Genomic DNA, 23,661 nt, shown 5'->3' with positions numbered 1-23,661 from the left:
TACTGAGGTTGCACTAGCAAAACAACCTTTACCTTTAAAAGAGGAATAGAATGATGTCCTAAAAGGGCCGAACCTTGACCAATACCTGGGCCAGGGCCTGGCTTGCCCATAGGCAGCCTCACTAAGCCCCAGTGGATACGTGAAAACTGCTAGAATTCTGCCCCATTCCAATTAGTGATTCTATTCGATTTATTTCGAGCTTCTCCGGGCCTGGAACCTTCACCATACAGTTGTAGGATCTCTCGCACACCCACGGCAGGTCCCCGGGGACACCATTCTATTTCAAATGAGGAAATAGGTTAAAGAAATAAAGTCACAGGAAGTTCTGTCTGAGCGGAGAGGATGTCACATCTGAGGAACAGGACGTAGGTACAATGGCAGCCACAGGAAAGTTGGGAATTGGAGGAACTCTGGGGTCTGGAAGCTTAGAACGTCTGCAAAATCCCTTCTGAGATGGATTAGGTCCATGCGATATATTATATATAACGCCATATTACCATACAAGCAGGTCCATCATCTGGCGCTGACCCACAGGAGAGACGGAGAGGAGCATTTAATACAAACATTGAAACTACAAAAGATATAATTTCTTTCATTTCCTTTAAAATCCTGGGATATGCCCCGTTTAGGAAGGACAGTCGCTCAATGGGACCAAAACCCCTTTGTTCCTCGTTCCTCCCCTGATGCCCCTCTTTTCTAGGAGCTCGGAATGTTTGCTGGGTATGAGGGTATCGCAGGGTTCTTCTGCCCTAAACCCCACCGATAGTGTGTTTATAAACAGTAGGAGTGATGTTTGTAAATATAATTTTGGAACTAAAATAAATCGTCAGGCTTAAATGCCTTACTCACGGACATAAATATATTTTGTATCACAACGTCACGTGAAAAGCCTTCGTCAGCCCCCCCCCTGACCCCCAGCCCCCCCCTCGGAATGAAGTGTGTGACTCTTCGGTCATTTGAAATGTACAGAGCTTTGGAGAAGCGATGGCTGATGGAATTAATAAACTTTGGTAATTAAACCCCAAACGAGGTGCCGCTAATTTATTTACCCAGGGCAACTACTTAAACAGCAGACAGCTCCGGTTATCCCGGGGCTCAGACGGTTAATAAAATGGGACCTGTGATCTCCGAGCCCGCGGTGCAGCCCTCGGGAGCGCTGCCATCACTGGGGGAAGTGAATCATTGTTCCAGACAATAACCACATCCTGGATCTTCATCCAGGGGGGCAGCGAGACCCTTTATATGAGTGGAAACGGAGTGAGAATAGCTTCTTCCTGCATCCCGCTTCCCTTTTCACATCGCGCAGCACCCCAGGGATTCCTGCAGATAATTGGGGTCTTTACTGAGTGACAGTCGCTGCCTCGAAGGACCCGCGTCCCCAGTAGCCGGCCCGTCAGCAGATAATGGGTTTTCAGAATGATTTCTACGGAGTTCGGAGAAAGAAGTTAGCACAGGATACAGCGGCAACAAAAGAGGCAATCAGAGCGAAAGCTCTGTGGTATACCTCCCACGACTCTTTGGGACTCAGGCGCCTTTCGCGTCCCACTTTTTAGGAGCTCAGAATGTTTGCTGGATGAGTGTGCGTTATCACGGTGCTCTACAGCAGCAACAGAAACACAAAGCGAGTGATTACATGGCAATAAATGTAAGAAATACTTACGCCTGTAAACAGAAAATGACATCACGTAAAAAAAAAAGACGGATGACCTCAGAGATACGGGTCGCTATATGACCAGTTGTGTTTGGTGACACTCAGTGTAAAGGGAAGAAACACTATAATGTATTCCCCGGGGCCAGATCCCACCTGAGTGAGCTGACCCCCAAATATTAACCCTTTATTACAGGTTTAACAATCGGCTCTGGAGTAGACGTTCATAAGTAAGTCTTATTGCCGAAGCAATGATGGTTGACTCAGCAGGAACATCACAGTTGTTGCTATGGTGATAAAACCACTTTGTGCCAGATTGGGTTTTATTTTCCATGGGTGATGGGTGGGTTCCTGCGTACGACAGGGGGCATGAGGTGGGCGCCCAAATATTTGAAGGGAAAGATTAACTGGGAGGTTCTATCGGGGTCACCATTTCCCAACGAGGAAAGCCGGAGCTCCAGTTTGTGTGCGTTGGGCTTTTGTTTCCTGCTGATAAGAAGCCGTCTGAGATTGCAGACCCTCGCAGATCCGGGGGAAGCAGGGAGCTGAGCTGGCAGCCTCGATAAAGAATGTAATCAGCGAGACCCCCCTGCATAACCCAAATAGTGAAAGTCCCGGATTAATAGGGGCAACTCCTAGTAGGCTCTGCTAGTCCAGGGGGCCAGATCCAACGAAGCAAATTTAAACATAGCGCTAAAAAAAGGGCCACTGTTTCCAGTGACCATGGGTAAACTGTTTATAGAGAGAATAAAAGGGTACCGGGAATCCAATTAGCCAGTCCTAGAGGTAGTAAAATCTGCTGTGTGGCCCTACAGGGAGGCACATCCAATTAAAACAACATTAAACAGCGAATTGATACTCGCGCATGTTGTTTCCATGGCAAATGGGCATTCTAGGAAACACAACTCACATCCATTACATTACATTTATTTATAAAGCGCCGGCCGATTCCGCAGCACATACAAATGGTCCTCGATAAACTATATAGCAGGAGACAACATGATGGTCAAGAGCAGAGATAGAGAGAGCAGAGTTAAAGTGCCCATCTGGAGCACGTTTTTGCCACATCTCCTCTACATCCTCCTGCGAGGTCCACATGTCTCTCCTTGAATGCAAACATTGACGTAATGGGTTAAAAGGGTCTTAGGATGTCATTTAAAGATGGCGGACGTTGTTGAGCTGCTAGGAGCTGTGTTCACGTAATATTTTGTACTTTGTGATGTTATAGTGTAAAGCGTTTTAGGCACTAGCAGTGAATGTAGTGTGTGCTCATATTCTTAAAATAATTCCAGCTGCGAAAGGGTTAAAGTTTGTGATTTTCGTTCGGTGGGGTGGTTTTCTCATGTTAGGTTTACAATTTCGTGTTTGTCTGATATCATGTAATTTTGGAGTGGCTAATATTGGGCAAAGCACGGCAAATCACTCAGCATTAAATGGACACTCCAGCCGTCATGTGCACTTTACCAAGAGGGTGGTAGATAAATGGACCAGCCTTTCATCAGAAGTGGTAGAGGCTAATACAGTGAAGGAATGAAAACATGTATGGTATGAGCATACGGCTCCTGATTCTAAGAGGAGACCAACGACTGATTAAGGTCTTTATATCAGGAAATATGGGCAGAGTAGATGGGCTGAATGGGTCTGATCTGCTGCCAAATTCTAGAGTTAGGAGTGGCGTAATGCATGTTATATACAGCATACCCCATGTTATGCTTCAGCTTTAACATAACCAACACCTTTATTTTATTTACTTTATGAGGATCCCCACGCGTTCCTTGGCACCATTGTACCATTCATGCATTCACGCTGATACAGAACATGCTATTCATGCATTCACGCTGATACAGAACATGCTATTCATGCATTCACACTGATACAGAACACGCTATTCATGCAGAACACAGCCAATTGTACATGAAATACTCAGCTGTGTCTGCAGCACCCTCTGGTGGAAATAAAACAGAATACAGGGGAGATGTTACAAGGAATCTACTGTCAGCATCCTCTATATGAAGCTGTCCTGAAAGTTCTTTTTGGGTAATTTTGCAGTGTTATTCTTATTTAAATACTCCAAAGAGGGATATCTCATGCATGACATGTTAAAGTGACTGCTTGTCTCATGTCATAATCAGCGCTTTCTTGTAACAGGGAAGAGCATGGATATAATGTTGATGGTAAAAGATGGAGTGGTCATACCCGGAGTCAATACAGTAATTTATCTATAAAGGCATTACTGGAAAATTGCCTTACGTTTCCCATAATCCCTCAGTGACTGATGCAATGAGTCCCACTGTTCACCCTTATTAGACTTTTCCTGTACTGGTCAGCGGCGCATTTATCTTTGGCACTGCCCATGACTAAACCAAGGGCAGTGCCATGAGCCACCCCCCTCCTTGTCATTACTACTGGGTGTCGGGATATGATGTCATATCCCGGTGCTCTGCTTTTTAAGGATATGCAGAGCTAGGCAATAGGAAACCGGGAGGGTCCATGCAGATTCGGTAAAGCCCTCTGTATTGTTAATTGACTGCCATGGGCACCTTCAGGCAGGTAGATGGCACCTGGATGCCCAGCAGGCCCAAATAAAACTAAAGGCTTTGTACTTGGGGTAAGAGGCAGAGCTCTTCTGTAGATGTGAGAGAGTGCGAGTGTATTTGTATATATGTACTCACTGGCCACTTTATTAGGGACATCTTGCTAGTCCCGGGTCAGACCCCGTTTTGCCTTCAGAACTGCCTTTGTTCTTTATGGGAGACTTTCTATGAGGTGCTGGAGATATTCCTCAGAGATTTTGGTCCATATGGACACGATGGCATCACGCAGTTGCTGCAGATTGGTCGGCTGCACATCCATGATGGGAATCTCCCGTCCACCACATCCCAAAGGTGCTCTATTGGATCGAGATCTGGTGACTATGGGGTCAGTGAACTCATTATGCTCAAGAAACCAGTTTGAGATGATGTGAGTTTTGTGACATGGTGCATTATCCTGCTGGAAGGAGCCATCAGAAGACGGGGACAATGTGCTCATAAAGGGATGGACACGGTCAGCAACAATACTCAGGTAGACTGTCGCATTTAAATGATACTTAAATCCCCTTTCTTCCACATTCTGATGCTCGGTTTGAACTTCAGCAAATTTTCTTGGCTGCATCCACATGCATTGAGTTGCTGCCATGTGATTGGCCCCCTAGCTATTTGTGTTAACATGCAATTACACAGGTGTACAGAGTGTTCAGTGAGTGTATATTTGTAAGTGTACAGTGTTAGAGTGAGTGTGTGCAGGCCCAGATTGGCTACCTGGCATACCAGGCAAATGCCCAGTGGACATACCTGGGAACTTGTGGGCTCCGGGTACTATTGGGAATACTTTCTATTTTAATGATTTGCAGGCCAGGCCAAGTGGTATGAAATTCCCCCCAATCATTGTGTTTGACAAAAAGTTTGGCCACTGAAGATTCCAATAGAATTACACTTTCCCTGACGGCAATAATCACGCCACTAGCCCTGCGTGTGGATAAGCCAGAGAGTATTCGGAGCCTAGAAGGCTTAGCACCGGCCAACTCATAAAACATACCCACCCGCGTCGGACCCTTGTTTACGAGGTCTTCTTGTGGTCGGAGGGACCTTGCTGACTTTCGGCTCCTATTCTATACAGTGAATGCGTGTGGAAGCACAGCTACGGGATTAACGCTTGGCGAGCTCTTCATCCTAAATCCAACACCAAGGACTGATTAAGGTCTGAGGAAGATTGGGCAGACCCGACTGAGCGAATGGGACTTATCTGCCGTCAAAGTCTATGTTTTGTAAAACACCTCCACTTGGCTTTGGCTCAGGATATCCTTAGACGTATCATGTACACGCTTACACCGTCCACATACCGAGTGCCTGGTATCATTTATAACCCCCTGAAGCCGTGTTCCTGCTCCATGGATCCATCCAAGAAGTGGCGACCAGCAATGACGAGTGTCTCTGGGTAAGAGGTTCCTACTCTTTATATCCTAGATTTAACTCTTTAGGCATTTAGGGCATTCCTTGTGTGTATTGCGATATTAAGAAACATAGAAAAGACAGTCTTTGTTTTAAAAACATTACTCTTTTATTCAGCGAGTCCTCCCCTCACACTCCAAATAATATTAATTAAAATATTAAACAAGGTAAAACAAACCTCCATGCAGAAGAACAGGAGGGAACACTTACAACAAAAGGACACGGTACCAAACCAGTACTGCTTCCTAGACTCCCACTCCCCTATACCCACTCAGGGACCCCCACTATCCTGGATCGTAGCAGCACAAGGATCTGTTTCAAAGTGCGGACAAGCCATTCACCCTCTTCTCTGCCCGAGGAAGCGGGGTGGCGTGGAACCCTCAGGCAAACAGAAGGCAAACTGCTAGCTTTAAAGAAATAAGAAAACACAAGATCACATCAAATTCTTGGAAATAAACGGATGTTAATGTCTGGCACCTTCGTCGGCAAAGGGGTTAAAATGAATCACTGGGGTGTGAGTTAATGTAGCTTCCCGACGTCTCCTGGAAGGGACAGCCATCACCACCTGTTATCATACGGCCTGAAGGACATTCTTCGCGAGCCTCTCTGGTAGAAGAGGAATTCGCTTGGAGAATTGAGCAGCCAGAGCTTCTGCAATGCGTTAAATAGCAAAATAACGCATTACAGCTTCCCACCGGCGGAGAAATGGTTACAACAAGGATGTGGCTGTTTTGGTGGCCTTCAAACCATCCACCATGCGCTGACGTCAAAGGAACGGTCAGTTCAAGGTGCTGGGGCCAAACTCCCAGAGGAATTGAAGCAATAAGGCACTTGAAAAGTGATGTTTTCTATGTCTGGAGAATGGCAGGAGCAGTTCGGGGTGCCTTATTGCCACAACAGAGCGTTTGCCAAAAAAAGGTCCGTGCTCCAGGAAACTACTAGCGTTCCTTGATGCGGTCGAGGATGCTCCTGGATACAGATCCTGAAGGCACAGAACTGGAGACAGGGGGGCGTGGGGTTTTTAGGAACGCGAGGAGTGGGTGTAGCAGGTTAAATCCTAAATAAATTTGCAATAAACAAACGTATTGCAGCAGTCATCCTTCAGTCAGGGGGAGAAACCCAATAAAAACACATGAAAGTCTCCAAAATCCTTCCATACAATGTAAACAGTGCACTCTAACATGCCCCCCTACGCACCCCAATAAATTCCTGGCTTGACTGAGACAGAAATGCCAAGGGTTGGGGGGCTGTTTGTTACAAGTTCTCTATCACATCCCTCCTTGCTTGAGATTTTAAGGCATGAGAAGGGTGGAAAAGTGCGAATTGGCAGTAACCCAACTCATGAATGGCCTCGTACAGAAACACAGTTTTCTGATTATGAAACAGCCGACGTGGACTCCCCTGAGGCCTCTTGTGGAGACCGTTAGGTCCCATCAAAATATTGGAGTTGGACCTCTGTCCTGATAGTCCGCGAAGGGAGCGAGGTTATCTGGGAGGCGATAGCAGTCGCTCCAGGTATCCAGAGAACGAATCCCAGTGCTTCCAGAGAAGAGCAGCCAACACGACAAGGATCAGCGTACCGAAAGTCCGACCTCGCGTCTTGAGTAATGGGACCACGCAGTTGGCCACGGTGGATACAAAGACCAGAACCACAGCCATGACAGCCAGGAGGATGTTAATGAGTTTTCCCAGGAGGTTTCTTGCCGTTGCATTTTCCAGACCCTCCAGCTGGACAACTTGCTGCTGCTGTTGCTGGAGCTCCATCTTGGATATTCGCGTCTGGCAGGCTTCCAGCGCTTCCTGGACCACAGAAGAAACGCACGGGTTAGAAACATGTTGTAAGCGCAGACCTTCTGATATTCAGAACAGAAATGTCCCCGTTTCTATATACGCTACACCGTCTGAAAAAAGGGGGTGATCAGTTTATTATACATGATGGATCTGCTGATCGTGATTCCTCACGGTGATGCAAATATTTCAGCACGTTATCCACGGATAACCTATCCCCATGTCCTTTATCCCACCTAATACCGGACAGTCTCTCTTAAGAATAAGCCACTACCCCATCCTCTCACCTGGATATCCCGCGCTCGCTCGTACGACTGATATGCTATCTTCTCTTCCATGCTCGCCAGCTCCTGCTTCAGGTTCAGAATTTCGTTCTGGTGAAGCTCTGTTAAGTCGTTAAGTTGTTCTTCCAGTCTTTCACATCTAGGTGGGAAGAACACAAGGTTATTTCAGAAGAAAAGCATAGTTTATAAACAAGACGTGGTAAACAATAAATCCGACAAAGAGAAAAGTGCCCTCCACCCTTCCCTGTAGATCTACAGATATGCCGGTCACAAGACAATTCGTTTCTACCCCTATTCCCACCTAGTGTCCCAGCCCTGAAACACAGATCTCAACCACATCAACAACATGTTAGCCCACATCGTCAGCTCGTTCCCCACTTTAAAAGCTGGGTTTCTAACCCCCGTCTTCATTAACTCTTCCGGAAGCATAGAACATGCATCCCGAAAGAATGTATTTACTGCGTCGTATAAGCACGACGCTCCATGATTTCTAAAAGAAGATTAAAGGGTTCTTTGGAAATTTGGAATGGTTTTCTCTAATAAAAAAATAAAAAATAAAATACCGTTGCGATGTTATGGGATGAATTCCAATGAATGCTCTAAGAACAATGCTGTCATACTCTCAGCAATCAGCAGGGGGAGCCCTTGTATCATGCATCTGTATAATGCTTTACATACGGCTTACACACACACACACACACACACACACATTATATATACACACACACACACAAATATACATTATATACACACACATACATATATATTATACACACACACATACATATTATATACATACACACACATATACTATACACACATATACATTTATTATATACACACATATATTATACACACACACACACACACATATACATCTATATTATATATACAAATATATAACATATTATATACACACACATTATATACATACTATATACACACACAAACATACATTTATATTATATACACACACAAACATACATATATATTATATATACACACAAAAACATATTATTATACACACACACAAACATATACATATATATTGTATACAGACACACATATATATTATATACACACGCATCGTGGTTACTGAATATCACGTGTGAACCTACAGTCACATGCAGTTTCAGCGACATTATGCAACGCTGGGGTGATAAACCAGCCTAGAGAAATTTCTGTTTAATTACCAGCTGTGGCTATACATCAGCAGAGACTATTCCTCACTCACGCCCACATGTATGACTTAATGGATAGCAATGTACACGTATGACATACGCATTAAAAAAATCTAATTAAACCGCCAACATTGCTAAACAAACCAGGAATGCGCGATCATTTCTGTATAACAAAACATTTCAACATTTTTGTCGTCTCAGGTTAACAATAATGCGGGTAAATAAACATAACCCGGCGTGTAACAATATCATACACTGATGTATACCCCGTATCACACGCTAAGAGAGGGGAATATAAGTCCCGAATGCAGAGGAAATATATAGTTTCAATGAAATGGAAACTTCAGCACTTCTGTCTGTTACTTGCAATAAAATTATTAATAAGTTGCTAATTGTGTCTTTTTATATGTATCCCTTTGCGTGTTACATGTATGTAACCAACATAGGACCACAGCTCATTTATACAGTAGTTTACCTCTGTGAAGCATAATAATATCGTGCCCCGAGGCTTCCCCTCTCCCTCATCCCTTCCAAAGACCGTGAGAACCAATCGCTTTCCGCCAAAGGGGGAGGAAAAAAAGCTAACGAGGCAGAGAACGTTTCTTAACGAGCAGGAACAATCATGCAAACCCCTAGGAACAGCGAGTTAACATAGCTGCTAGCATGTAGATAAAATGTATAACCCGACTACATCGGCTTACTTAGTCTACAGAACCGTACAGTCTGGATTCGGGAACAGTGGCGTATTCACTAAGCGAGACGCCTGGAATTCTCCGCCTCACTCTTTTTCGTGTAAGGTTATCGACTGTTCTTTCTCACCTGTACCTCTCCTCTTGCAAGGACTGCAGGATGAAAGAATATTCGCCCTGGAACTGATTCCTCAGACCGTCCAACGAATCCTCCAGCCGCGTTTGGGTCTCCCGCATTTCCTGAATCTCCTGAATCACCACTTGGAATTCTGTTAACCCTTGGAGGTCCAAAGTGTTTGTCCGCGAGCTGCCCCCTCCTCCACCGCCTCCGCCGGGACCTCCGCTCGTACTGTTGGCCCCCAGCGACCCAGATGTTGCGCTGGAACAGTCCTCCTCGCTTCCGTACTTGGGGCTGGCCTGAAGCATGTTGGCGGTGGTCATGCCCTTGCCGATCATCATGTCCTCTCCATGAGTGGAAGACAAACCCGTAGAGTCATCGAGGGACGAGATGTTGTCGCTGCTGCCGAAGCGGTTGCGTAATAAGGATGCGATCTCCCGAGGCTTGGACACGACGACGCCGGCGGCAGAGTGGGTGGCTTGAGAGAAGCTGGAGAGTCCTCCCTTGACGCTGTCCACCACCCCTTCGCTGAATCCCGTCACTCGCGCCCCGACGTCCTTCAGGCCCTGATGCATGTCCCGGAACACATCCTTGGGCTGCCGGGCGATGCCGTTCTGCTCCACTTCCCGGAGTTTTCGGTGATAGTGTTCAAGCTTTTTCTGGAGCTGCAGGATGTTCTGAGAAGACTTCTGGTTCTTCTTCTCAAAGACCTAAAGAAAAGGAAGAAATTCATACACAGGTTCCTCACGGGTCTATCTACAAAATCTCTAGTTTTGGGTCAGAAAAAGCGACAATAAAGATTCTTTTTCAGGTAGTCACACGGGGGCTTTAATCTACTGCGCTGAGTCCTGGATAGCCCGGCGGCAGCCATGTTTTTACACCGTGTAGAATGTGTGTCAAACAAGCAATGAAACCCAAACCATACGCACGTCTTTCTTAACAGGGTTTATTCACTAAATTCCCTGAATTCAAGTACGCATCATGAAGGGCCAACAATAACATATTGGTGGTGCCGGCCCTGTATAATGCATAGTTCAGTCAATGAGGCGAAAGCATCAAGAAACTTATTTTAAAGCAGTTATTTTTATATGCTTTATACAGGGCCATCCTGCCAGCCCCCGTTTTAGTGAATAAACCCCATAGTCCGGCTCCGTCATGGCAGCCGCAGAAGGACCGCGGCGAGTGGAGCTCAGGAGGAGTGAGTGGGTGACGCTGGTTTTGCTACCAACTGCAGCTGAACATAATATGAGGCTAAAAAAGGGGCGAGGGGTCCACAGAACAATAAATAACCCCCTTTCACCCCCTGGTTACCCTGCAGCAATCAATCAGGGGCAAGACTGAGAGGTTCCTCAAAGCAAAGAAAGCTCTATAGTACCGGTTAGTGGTATGCAAAGGGTTAAGGCCTCAGGCAGTTGAAATAACCGACTTCTCCTGAGTAACCGTTATCAAGCACTGAAATAGTTAACACACCGTATAGCACCCAAACAGTTAAATACCCCAACGTGATGGGGGGGCTGATGTTTGACCCCCGGGCCGCTCACCTGCTTGATTCTCGCCCCCTGCTGCCGGTCCGCGTTGTTCGCCAGCTTCAGATACTCGGCCACGTTGTCGTCTCGCGCCGTTTGCTCGATCTTGATTTGCTCCGTCAGCTTGAGGATCTTCTGCTGCAGCTGCAGGATGGCCGCCTTGGTGCGCTGCGGGTCGGGAGTGCCGTCCATGGCGTCCGCGCCCAGCATGCCATCCACGCCCGAGGACACCATGCTGGACGCCTGCGACAGGTTTCCCCCTTCTAACCGATCGATCTGCGGGAGAGACGATACACCTTATTTACTATAATAACCCCCCGACACGCCATAAAACCTTATTTACTATAATAACACCCCCCCCCGGACAAACACGGACAAAAAAAGTCACAGTTTGGCGAGAGAAGTCACAGTTGTCTCTTTTCGCTCTCGTGTACGTAGCCCATTCTCTTTACACGGCACACAGGGGCAGAGGGCAAAACTAAGACCGGGGTGGAAAAACAACCCCTTTCATTAAAGGATCACGATAATACTAAAAGCCGAGACGAGGAATAATGTGAACGGGGAGCGATCGCTGCGTACAGGAGAAGCGGCACAGAAACGGACGGACGGACGGACGGACGGACAGACGGGCAGACGGGCGGACGGGCGGACGGACAGACGGGCGGACGCAAGTTGTGCAACACGCGGAGAGTTGGTGAAAGGGCGCGCGGAGAGTTGGTGAAAGGGCACACGGGGAGACGCACACTTTAACCCCGCGTATGCTGCATATCTCACGCCATCGGGTTATTGTGTAAATAACGAGCACTATTTATACCCAGATCGCTCCCACCCCCATTATACAAAAGCCACTCCAGAGAAGAAAGAGTTAAGCTTGTGTGAGAGGACAGCGCAGTGATGGCATTAGGGATGGGTGGGATTTTTTCCCCCCAGCTCAGTGTAATCCTCAAATCCCCCGTAGTGGTCAGCGGTCAGGAGGCTGCGGGATGGATTAGAGGTACCAGGTCCGGCAAACAATGACCCATTTTACTGGTCAGAAGGGGCCTGTGTGACGGACCAGCGGGGGGGCCGGGGGGTCCCGGGGGGATCGCGGTATCATCACCAGTAACAACGTTTACAAACCTCACGCATTATTACTCTCATTCATACATCCGTGACTCCCACCAATACACGCACATACTGCGGACCCCCGTTACAAGAAGACCCATTCAGACCAGTTCATTCCTCCGCATACAGAAAATCCTGGCCCTTTTAAGAGCTTAAACGTCATTTGCTTTTGTATTCCACTGGAAGGCATGTCACGGTATCCACTACTAAAAACTTTCATCCCTCAGTACTTTATAAAAAAAAAAAAAAAAAGCACACTATAAAAGCATTTTATCACCATGAGAACCAACAGAATGATCCAATCAGCAGGGCCAATCCATGGTTGCTATGGCAACAAAACCACATCTAAACCTTTGCACTGGAAACACTCAGTTTTATGCTCGGCCCTCGACGCTCTCCCCATCTCATTATATAAATCAATCATATATATAAATCGACCGTAACATATGTGAATAATTACCGCGGGTTTCAAAGTAAACGTCTCTCCCGCAAAAATCTAATTTAGGGCAACTTAACCTTCATTTATGAAACGGGGAAAAAAATATTCCCTGGCCACAAACCACAACGGTCTCTTCATCAGTCGTTTCTAGGAGCTAAAGGTCTGCGCTAACGTTAAGGCGGTGACTAATGAACATTAAACGCACGACTGTAAGAAATGCAGGAAGGGCATCGGTAACGGGTCCGGCCGGCAGCAGCGCGGAAGTGAAGGGGTTATTACCCGTAACTTTAATAAATCATTCGGCTGCTCCAACGCAGCAACGCAGCTAGTGATCACTTATCCTCGGAGTGCACTCACTGTACCCTGTGCTGCCAGCAATCGCTCACACTCCAGTCACAATCCTTTTGCCAGTAACACACACACATCACCTTTTTGGTGTGCTGTAAGTACTGTAAGAGAAGCCCCCTGCCTCCATGTACCCGGAACACGGGAACCCCCCCTGCCTCCATGTACCCGGAACACGGGTACCCCCCCCTGCATCCATGTACCCAGAACATGGGAACCCCCCCTGCCTCCATGTACCCAGAACATGGGAACCCCCCCTGCCTCCATGTACCCAGAACATGGGAACCCCCCCTGCCTCCATGTACCCAGAACATGGGAACCCCCCCTGCATCCATGTACCCAGAACATGGGAACCCCCCCTGCCTCCATGTACCCAGAACATGGGAACCCCCCCTGCATCCATGTACCCAGAACATGGGAACCCCCCCTGCATCCATGTACCCAGAACATGGGAACCCCCCCCCAGCCTCCATGTACCCAGAACATGGGAACCCCCCCTGCCTCCATGTACCCAGAACATGGGAACCCCCCTGCCTCCATGTACCCAGAACATGGGAACACCCCCTGCATCCATGTACCCAGAACATGGGAACCCCCCCTGCCTCCATGTACCCGGAACACGGGTACCCCAGTCCCTCTGCTCCTGGGAACCCCCTGCCTCTTTGTACATGGAACATGGGAATCCCCTGCCTCCCTGTTCCCGGAACCTCCTTACTCCCTGTCCCCGGAGCACAGGAACCCGTTCTACAACAGCCCAGAAGTCCCCTTTGTACTCAGTGACCCCATCAGTTTGGTTACGGCATAAACCCCCGGCGCTACTTCCGAAAACAACGAGTCCTCCCTCTCTGCCCTCTTCCTCACATCCCAGCCCCAGAGCGCACAAAGTTTATTTCAGATTAGGAGAAAAGTTACAAGAGGGCATAACATAAAGCACAGGGTCACAGGCTTAGATGTGATGTGAGAAGGTTTTACTTTACTGAAAGGGAAGTAGATAAGTGGAACAGCTTACCAGAAATGGTAGAGGTTAATAGTAAGAGAGAATGTAAACATGTACGGGACAGGCATATGGCTCCTGGATCTAAGATGAGAAGGACGACTGATTCAGGTCTCAGTCTTCACATCAAGAAAACGGGTAGACTAGACGGGCAGAATGGGTCTGATCTGCTATCAAGTTCTATGTTTGTATGATTGCTCTCATTCGCAGCACAGTCCCAAACCCCAACTGCTCTCATTCGCAGCACAGTCCCAAACCCCAACTGCTCTCATTCACAGCACAGTCCCAAAGCCCAACTGCTCTCATTCACAGCACAGTCCCAAACCCAGACTGCTCTCATTCGCAGCACAGTCCCAAACCCAGACTGCTCTCATTCGCAGCACAGTCCCAAACCCAGACTGCTCTCATTCGCAGCACAGTCCCAAACCCCGACTGCTCTCATTCGCAGCACAGTCCCAAACCCCGACTGCTCTCATTCGCAGCACAGTCCCAAACCCCGACTGCTCTCATTCCCAGCAGTCCAGCGCAGTCTTGTCTCGCGCTCTCACCTCCTGTTTGCGAAGTCTCAGTAATTTCTCCCAGTGCATGTCTATCCCCTCTCCGCTCTCTCATACCGGAGCTATCAGCTGCTGCTCTCTGTCCACTGCCGAGGTATCTCACCACCTGAAACTGTCAATCAGCGGATGTAATCCTGGCCCCGCCTCTCGGGGAGGAGCATACCATGGGAAGTGGTTACCTAACCCCTCGAGTGCCAGAACCTGCAGCTAAACAAGATGAGTCACAGATTGCGCACGCCGGAGCCCTGCATATGCATATCTTACTCACACCGGGCAGCGGCCATCCAATCAGCGCGCAAACATCATTACCGGACACATTTACATTTAAACGCCTCGCCGGCTGCTTTCTGATTGAGTTTAGCGCTGAATACGTATGTGACAGACGAGAAGGGCTGCGGAGAGAGGTTCTATAGGGCACCAGATCCAAACATTTTAAGACATAATAGGAATTACGTATACAAAAAAAAGCATTCTGGTGGGTGGCAGGTAAGTGGAACAGCTTCCCAGCAGAGGTGACAGAGGCTATTACAGTAAGGGAATTTAAACATGCATGGGTAAGGCACACGGCTAGGTGGGCTGAATGATTCTGGCAAGGTTTTATCTGATCACCATGGCAACCAATAAAACAGTCTAATCAGTAAGACCCTACCTGTGGTTTCTATGGCGACGAGACCACTTTTCAATCTTTGCAGCAGAATCACTTTTGATACATAAAATGAAAAGTGCTGCTCTGTCATATGTGAGAAATCAATTCACCGCGAGGGGTTCCTGCGGACGCGACGAACACATTCTACACGCGACATACATCCAACACGTGCGACCCGTGTGAAAGCGGTGACACCGCGCAGGGACACGCGGCTCCACGTGCAGCTTTCATCTATATTGTTTATCGTCACAAAAGGAATTGCTAATTGATTTGCTTTTAAATAACAAAGAAAAGGCAAATGTACTCAGCGTCGACCCGACACCAACCATTCCTCTGGGGTATTTACACAAATATTCTGCCCTCGCCGGGGGGGTCTCCGTATGAGTCCGATCTCCTGCCTACCGGGAGCAGAAAAGTAGTACGCTGCGGGGTCCGTGATGCAATCAATATATAAAAGATGACAGCACAGATACGGAAGACGTCCTTGTTATAAATCAACAGTTTGCTGGATAAAAGACTTGGGGATGTTGGTACGTACCGGTTGGACAAGAGAAGAGAGGAGATACGATAGAAACATTTAAATACATAAAGGGATTTAAGATAGTACAGGAGGGACGTTTATCTCACAGAGGGGGAAATGTAAGAACGAGAGGCCGGCATCCGGAACTAGATCATCAGAGGCTTAGATGTGATTTAAGGAAGTTTTACTTTACTGAGAGGGTGGTGGATAAACGGAACAGCCTCCCAGCAGAGGATGCTCATACAGTGCGGGACTTGAAACATGCATGGATTAGGAATCTTAGACGAGACCGGCGACTGATTAAAGTCTTTACATCAATAAAAAACGGTAGACTAAATGGGCTAATGGGGCTTATCTGCCATAAAAATCTATGTTTATCAACAAAAAATATCTATTTTGTAACAACCTCCAGCTGATATCTGCTTCAGAAACGGCTTTATTTCAGTGCTTCTATAATATATATATATATATAAATAAAAGAAACTGCATTTAAATCCCACTGTACAGCGCTGTGGAATATGATGGTGCTATATAAATCAATAAATAATAATAATAATAAATGCTCACGAAGGCTATTTCCCAGAAATCCTGCACACGTCAATAATTCAATATATATATCTGGGTGACATTAACCCTGCCCCGGAATCTTTACATTTTCCATTACATCCAGCATTCTTATTAAGTGCGGATAATTTGATTTCATGCTGTAATCTTGGTAGGAAGAGAGTAGTTAGGACAGATACCGCCACCAGGCATCTAATACAGAAACTTGGCGTGGGGGAGGTAATGTTTTCCCGCGGCAATCCGGCTCCATAACGTGACTCTGGGTATCTGGGACTTCGAGAGGGTTTGTGACGTTTGTATCTCTTCTGTATCGTTACATTTCTGAATATAATGTGTTTTACAACCAAGAAATAAGAGGTGAAATATTTCGCTTTCCAGATATTGTATTTGGTCGAATTTTTTAATTCTGCATGTTTTTTAAAAATAATATTAAATATATATTAAATAAATGACACCCTGTTACTATGGCGATTGTCACAACTGAAGTCACCAGTGGTTATGTACACTAGTCTTGATATCAAGGTCCAAGAGGGTTGCCCCTTCTATTATGTGTCATTGGGGGGGGTTGGGGGTATAATCTGGGGTATGTTCATGAATAAGCCGATATATAATCAGTCACATCATGTTCTCATAGCGAGGAGAGTGGCCAGATCTGGGGGAATAATCCAATTATACAACGAGCATGGCGGACGTGTCGGAAGTGAGGTTAACAGTGAGATCTCTTGTTGCTGAAGTGGGTCAGAGTTTAGCATCAGCTGACCCCGTTCGTTCCGTTAGGATTTTTTTTTTTACATAAAGCCTGTATTTTTGTCTGGCTCCCAGCGCCGGGTACTGGGAGGAATTCCAGTATGTCTGCCAGTCCGCGCCTGTATAACACTTCTCATGCGTCGTGCAGCCACAGACTGGCTTCTTGGAACAATCTCACGGTTACTTTGTAGCAGCCCAAATGGCTACAGGTTAGAAGCAGAGATGCCAAAGGCCTCCGGATACTTTGTTATATAGAGCAAGAACGAGCATCTCCCTGTCCCGTCAGCATGTTAGATCCCAATCCCCAACCACCAACCTCTGGCAACTTCATGATGCATTTCAGCGGCCCCCTCCACCTCAGAGCTCCATCATTCACAAGCTGTACTGGCCTTCATTCATTACAAACCCAACCCGGCGCTGGCTCTCCGGTTACACAGATTTGGACGTTTTACTGGGAAACACAAATGGCAGACGTGGCCCATCCTGACCAAGCCCATGCCCGCTTTCATTCTGCGTCTCGTCACCCAATATCTAGACACACGGCATGGGGGTGTCAGTGGTCTTTGAGCCTTAGGTGGGCTTCAAACGCAAGTCCAGGCGTGTAGAGCTTCTCCAGACTGCGGGCCTGCGCATGTCTGAAAGGGGTTATGGTCTGGCTCACCACCTCCACAGCCCTGGGTCAAACTCTCATATATATATATATAGAAATGTATATCACAGTAACGTTGGATCGATATTATACGCCTGGACGTGTATATGTGTTGCATTTATTTTTTTAAAGCTCTGTTGTTGCAGTAAAGTCTTGTTTCGGTTACGTGACCTCCGTGGAATTCATGGGTTATCGGTAAACATTATTTACTAGAACGCCTCGAAGTTTATTGCATGAGAACCTTCAGCAGACATAATATTATTCCAAGCTCTGCTTTCTAACATCTCCCTACTGGGATGTGACACATTATACCAGGATAGACCATGTACGTAGGTCTTGTCCCCTTCTTTAAAAAAAAAAAAAAAAAAAAAAAAAAAAAGGGTTTGGAGGGTTATTCCTCCCCATTAAGTTCAGTGACAGATCTTCTTTATGGTCAAAGTTCCATCACAAAGTGTGAAAACTTTTAAATAAGCAGCTGACTACTCCAAGAAGGCATGCTAATCGTATTAGGATCGTATACATTTACTCATTGGCAATAAAAGGTTAAATTACTGAGAGACAGGCAGAGACAGGGTTAAAAGAAACTTGTTTAGTCATGACCTCATCCATGAGTGAAACGGTGATAAAAAGACAGCTCATGTTTATGGCATCAAAACAGAGAGGGGGAGGAGTACAATAGGGCTACAGCTGACAAGGAAATGACTCGGCCCCCAGCTTCTTATAACCCCCGGGCAAAGCTAAGATCCCTGTATAACATCCTGCAGATAAGGACTTCAACAGAAACCCGGCACAAAGACACCGATACTCCACGGACACACACAGACACGCGCTTCTCAACCGAGAAATCACAACACCTAAATCACAATACACAGGCATCAGGAGACACGCTCACCTCCTAATACACAGACATCAGGAGACACGCTCACCTCCTAATACACAGACATCAGGAGACACGCTCACCCCCTAATACACAGACATCAGGAGACACGCTCACCCCCTAATACACAGACATCAGGAGACACGCTCACCTCCTAATACACAGACACCAGGAGACACTCTCACCTCCTAATACACAGACATCAGGAGACACTCTCACCTCCTAATACACAGACATCAGGAGACACGCTCACCTCCTAATACACAGACATCAGAAGACACTCTCACCTCCTAATACACAGACATCAGAAGACACTCTCACCTCCTAATACACAGACATCAAGAGACACTCTCACCTCCTAATACACAGACATCAGAAGACACTCTCACCTCCTAATACACAGACACCAGGAGACACGCTCACCTCCTAATACACAGACACCAGGAGACACGCTCACCTCCTAATACACAGACACCAGGAGACACGCTCATCTCCTAATACACAGACACCAGGAGACACCGTCCTCTCACCACCTCCTAATACACAGAGATGAAGACATACCCCTTTGTCTTTGCTCCATTTCAACATCTCATATGGGACACAACAATGACAATTTAGCTTTGGGGGCAACAGCGACGCAGAACACCAAAGAGTTCTATAAATCAGTTTATACTGGTAGCTCTATAAATCGGGTTATACTGGTAGCTCCAGCCTCCTTGGGTTCATGTTTTGTTGGCCATGATGATACCGCTAAGCAGCAGAGTCCGGTTAAGTCACCGGTGGCCTCCTGAAAATAAAAGTTCCCCAGATGGCTGGAGGGACAGTGCCGTCAAATTCACTTCTGTTACAAGGGATATCAGGCCCGAGGGGATTGCATTTACATGCCTTACTAAGCGATGGGGGGCCTGGGAAGGGCCTGAAAAAAAAGTTAATTGTTCCTGCTTAGAGGGAGATGAACAAATAGATAAAATACCTAATCTCAGACACTATGTTCCTAAAAGGATCCCAGAGTAGCTTTCAGTGATCCACAAGAGTCCTTATTTTACCCCATGAGATAACACATCCCATTAGAACATCTACAGTTTGCCAAGCCCACCATGATCAGACGCACAGGGACGCAAAAGGCTCTACGTAATATAAAGCCGTTCTAAAAACCAACAGATAATAATAAATAATAGTACTGATCTCCTGCTCCTGCCCAAGTACACGGACGGGGTTAGATCTGTCCAATCGCGTGCTGATGAGTATAATGGGGAACGAAGAAGGGTCAGCAGCCCAAAGAACTTACTCTTTCATGACACCAGGATAAGGGCCGAGAAAGGTGCACGTTATGGGCTGATCTCAAAGACGTTCTGGTGGAGATTATGCAGATTCTCCGGCGTCCTGAGAAGATGACGTTGGATTCAAATGGAGATTTCCAACCTATACTGTTTTATTTGGTGAAGCCCGTTAGGAACACCCCCAAACCGGCAGAGGTCAAAGCGGACACGAGGTCAGATGCCTCGGGAAAGCAAGAAATTATGACATGATATTACGATCTCCGGCTAACGAGGAACTCGGGTGAGATAGCCAGAGGCGATGGATATGTTCAGATCGGATACAAAGACGTACCCCAGGGCTCTATAAATCAGCTAAGATAGCATAAAGCTAAGAATGAACACCTAGAATGCTTTGCGTGTCATCACTATGCGGTGGAAAAAGTAACCAGACAGCTTTCTCACACATAACCTATACAAACAATATTCCGCACAACCTATATATAATACACAGCCCAGGTTCAGCAACCAGATTTCTCCGCTCTGTGCTGAAGATGAAATCCATGATCTGGTCTCCTAAGAAGAAGACTACGCCAGGATTTGACACCATTCAGAAACGATGGCGTTGGCACATTTCTAAAATATATGTCTTCGGGTCTTAACGACTGATCAGTGAAGTGACGCTTTAACCAGCAGGAGAACCAAAAACACGCTCTAATTATTTTACAAGAGACTCGGGTCCTGGTGTCAGGTATGGAAAGTCTTACTCTGTTATTTATGTACTTGGTGGTTTTCAAAGCGTTTCAGCGACTAACGAGACAGCCCGAGGCCGTAAGCAGCGGAGGTATTATTCACGGGGACATAAAATCTGCCGAAACGGAGAAATCAGATCCCAAGTGAAACACATCCGATCTCCAGTGTTCCCGCAAGAGGCAAAAATAAATAAGTGCGAGATAATGTAATTAACACTTCCATTGAACGGAGATTGTACAGAAGTGAAGACCACGGCATACATCTACAGGGGGATTCTATAGATCACTGACGACGTATTATTTGTGTTTAGGGCTGGAGACCACAGGGGTTTATACTTTTAGGTGAATTGTGGTGAAACTTTATAACTCTTGCATATAATATCAGGTAAGTTGGGGAAAGTATTGTATGGGAGCCTTTGCAGTATTTATCTTAAAGGGCTAAGCCAGATGGCTCTTGCCATAGACAAGCTAGCCCCATATATTCCTAGTCAATACATTATACGTAATACAGCCAAACAATAAAATAATTCATAAACATCTTGGAATGCGCATGAAGCTGTCTCTAATGCGATCCATTTGTGTAGATGCTACTTATATCACCATTCAAAAGTTTGGGGTCACTGAGAAATGTCTTTGGGTTTGAAAGAAACACAAATTTTGTCCATTAAAAAAACATGAAATGGATCAGAAATCCAGAGCAGACGGGGTTAATGTTGTAAATGACTATAGTAGCAGGAAACGGCTGATTTTTAATGGAATATCTTCATAGGTGTACAGAGGCCTTTTATCACTCCCATCACTCCTGTGTTCCAATGGCCCTTTATCACTCCCATCACTCCTGTGTTCCAATGGCCCTTTATCACTCCCATCACTCCTGTGTGAAAACAGCTGACCCAAAACGTTTGAACGGTAGTGTATATATATATATATATTTCTGAGATTCATTTTAAACCCTATATAGGACAGTATGTAAAACCACATAACACCGCGTTACCAATTCATATAAGCAGCATATATGTGTAAGAACCAACCTCACAAGCACATCCCTGGGTACAGCCATCTCAACGTCTTGATGTATTCTTTCCCCTCGATATGCAGTAACGCTATGATAAAAGTGCCGAGTCCTCAGTGAAGGAGAGGAAGGATATGAGCCGACGGACCCGCGGATCCTGTATATTTACATTACTATACTTTTTTCCACGGCTTAAAGAGGTTTCCACTGTGTGACTTTGCTTCGCAGCTTTGTGTGTTTAACTAACTCCGGCTTCGCTGCACACGCTGCTGACGTGGAAATGTTTTAAAGACGGTAATAACAGGAATTGTGTATTTTTCGTATTGGGTCCTCGCGCTCCATCTTTTTTCCAGTAAGCTTGGAACGCAATGTATTTATATCTGAGAAATCAGGGAAATGGAGAAGCTGCGAGCGGTGCGGATACGTCCCAGGCATATCTGGAGCCGTTATTTGATCTTAAATGTGTTAAAAGTGTTGTGCGTATGTGTAAAGTTTACACTCTTCTTTCGCAAAATGTGTTTCTTTAGTGCAAAATCTGACTTCTATCTTTTTGTCTCTGGTATAAGTGGTGTTTGATTATGCATTTAGCTTTAGGGTCTAAGACACAAGTACCAAGTTCACAATATCATACAATTTGTTTGTATGCATGTGTAAACACACGTGTAATGAATGGGGTGCTGCTTGTAAAGCAACAGTGTTGTTGATGGACCCAAGTATGACGTTACTCATCCTTGGTAAGAATACCATAAGCCAAAGCAGGCAGCTTGTGAGTGTGTATGAGTGTGAGTGTGTATGAGTGTGAGTGTGTGTGTGAATAGGAGGAAGCCAATGTGTATAGAACACACGATGGGGACGCTCATATAATGGTTTGCCACCTATATAATCATGGCTCTATAACGGAAATAACATAGGCCTACGCTTGGCAAATGAATGGCAGGTGATCCTATCTCCCGCACGTTCCTCCTCAAGCGCGTTACTCCAGTACACAATACCATATAACACGTCACCTCTAACCACAACCCCTACAACGAAGATGTCCTCCTTTGGCCTCTGGAAATGTTTGGAGATATGGGTGGCAGAGGGAATAGTACAAATGGAATGCCTCCAACATCAAGTATTTATTACAAGCTTACGCAAGCAAACCAGGGTCCAAGGGTCCAACGGTGGTTCCCGGCGGGGAGCAGGTTTAGGACTTGAAGACAGATCTCCAGCAGAAGATCTGAATTTGGAAACACTTCACATTTTCTTCCAGATCCTTATAGTAGAGAAACAGGGCCACTGGATGCCGACAGACGGCCACTGGGTTCTCATCTGCTATCACAAACCTAGCGCTATGCATGCGCACACGTACTGGCTGGGGATCTCAGCTCAACAACCTAACAATAATGTTTAACTGTCCTGACTATTCAAACAGTCTGTCCTGCCAAGAACAACAGAGCCACACCTGTGTTTATGTGTTTCCTTATCTATATCATCTTAAATGTGTATTATTTGGGTCATTGTGTGTCTAGGTAAAGCCATTGTTGACAAACAGCCTGGGCTACGATAGGTGTCGTCCAACAGGAATGCCGGAACTGTATAGCGGGGATCTAACGCAGGTGTAGAGCGGCGGAATGCCTGGCACATGCGATGGCGGCTGGATCAGCCAAAGGCCCGTCTGTCTACCTAACCTCAGTCTACCCAACCATGACTCACGTCTCGCTCACGAAAGGTGATCAACAGTCCAGCCTGACAGCAACTCCCAGTATCAGCCCTCCCAACATCTTAAATGGCCAAAGAAGGACACTTTTGTCCTAAGGCTTTTTAAGAAGAAGGATGAGGCTGTAGAACCCTGCGATGCCCTCATACCCAGCAAACATTCTGAGCTCCTAGAAAAGAGGGGCATCAGGGGAGGAACGAGAGGCTGCCCCTCCTGAGATGTTTGAGAAGCATGCCGTAGGGGTATCTCCCACTTAAAAGGCATCTGTGCAGTACTC

General features: G+C 46.3%; 1 protein-coding gene across 6 annotated transcripts in view; it reads right to left on the bottom strand.

Annotated features, from left to right (window-relative positions):
- Positions 1 to 5,723: 5,723 nt before the first annotated feature.
- Positions 5,724 to 23,661, bottom strand: part of TMCC1 (transmembrane and coiled-coil domain family 1) — a 59,934-nt gene continuing 41,996 nt past the window's right edge. For 5 of the 6 annotated variants that reach the window (XM_053469900.1, XM_053469899.1, XM_053469901.1 and 2 more), the window contains 4 exons: positions 11,239 to 11,499; positions 9,710 to 10,407; positions 7,713 to 7,848; positions 5,724 to 7,437 (listed from right to left, as the gene is read on the bottom strand). In XM_053469900.1, coding sequence (XP_053325875.1) covers positions 7,123 to 7,437; positions 7,713 to 7,848; positions 9,710 to 10,407; positions 11,239 to 11,499 — 1,410 coding nt within the window. In that variant the 3' untranslated portion in view covers positions 5,724 to 7,122. Of the gene's footprint in view, positions 7,438 to 7,712; positions 7,849 to 9,709; positions 10,408 to 11,238; positions 11,500 to 14,653; positions 14,870 to 23,661 lie in introns of those variants that run through there. The other variant, XM_053469902.1, reaches the window with a different exon arrangement.

The sequence above is a fragment of the Spea bombifrons genome, chromosome 6 (genome assembly GCF_027358695.1).
Source record: "Spea bombifrons isolate aSpeBom1 chromosome 6, aSpeBom1.2.pri, whole genome shotgun sequence".
Taxonomy (NCBI): domain Eukaryota; kingdom Metazoa; phylum Chordata; class Amphibia; order Anura; family Pelobatidae; genus Spea; species Spea bombifrons.
Note: the sequence above shows the minus strand (reverse complement) of the source record. Positions and strands in the feature narration are given on the sequence as shown.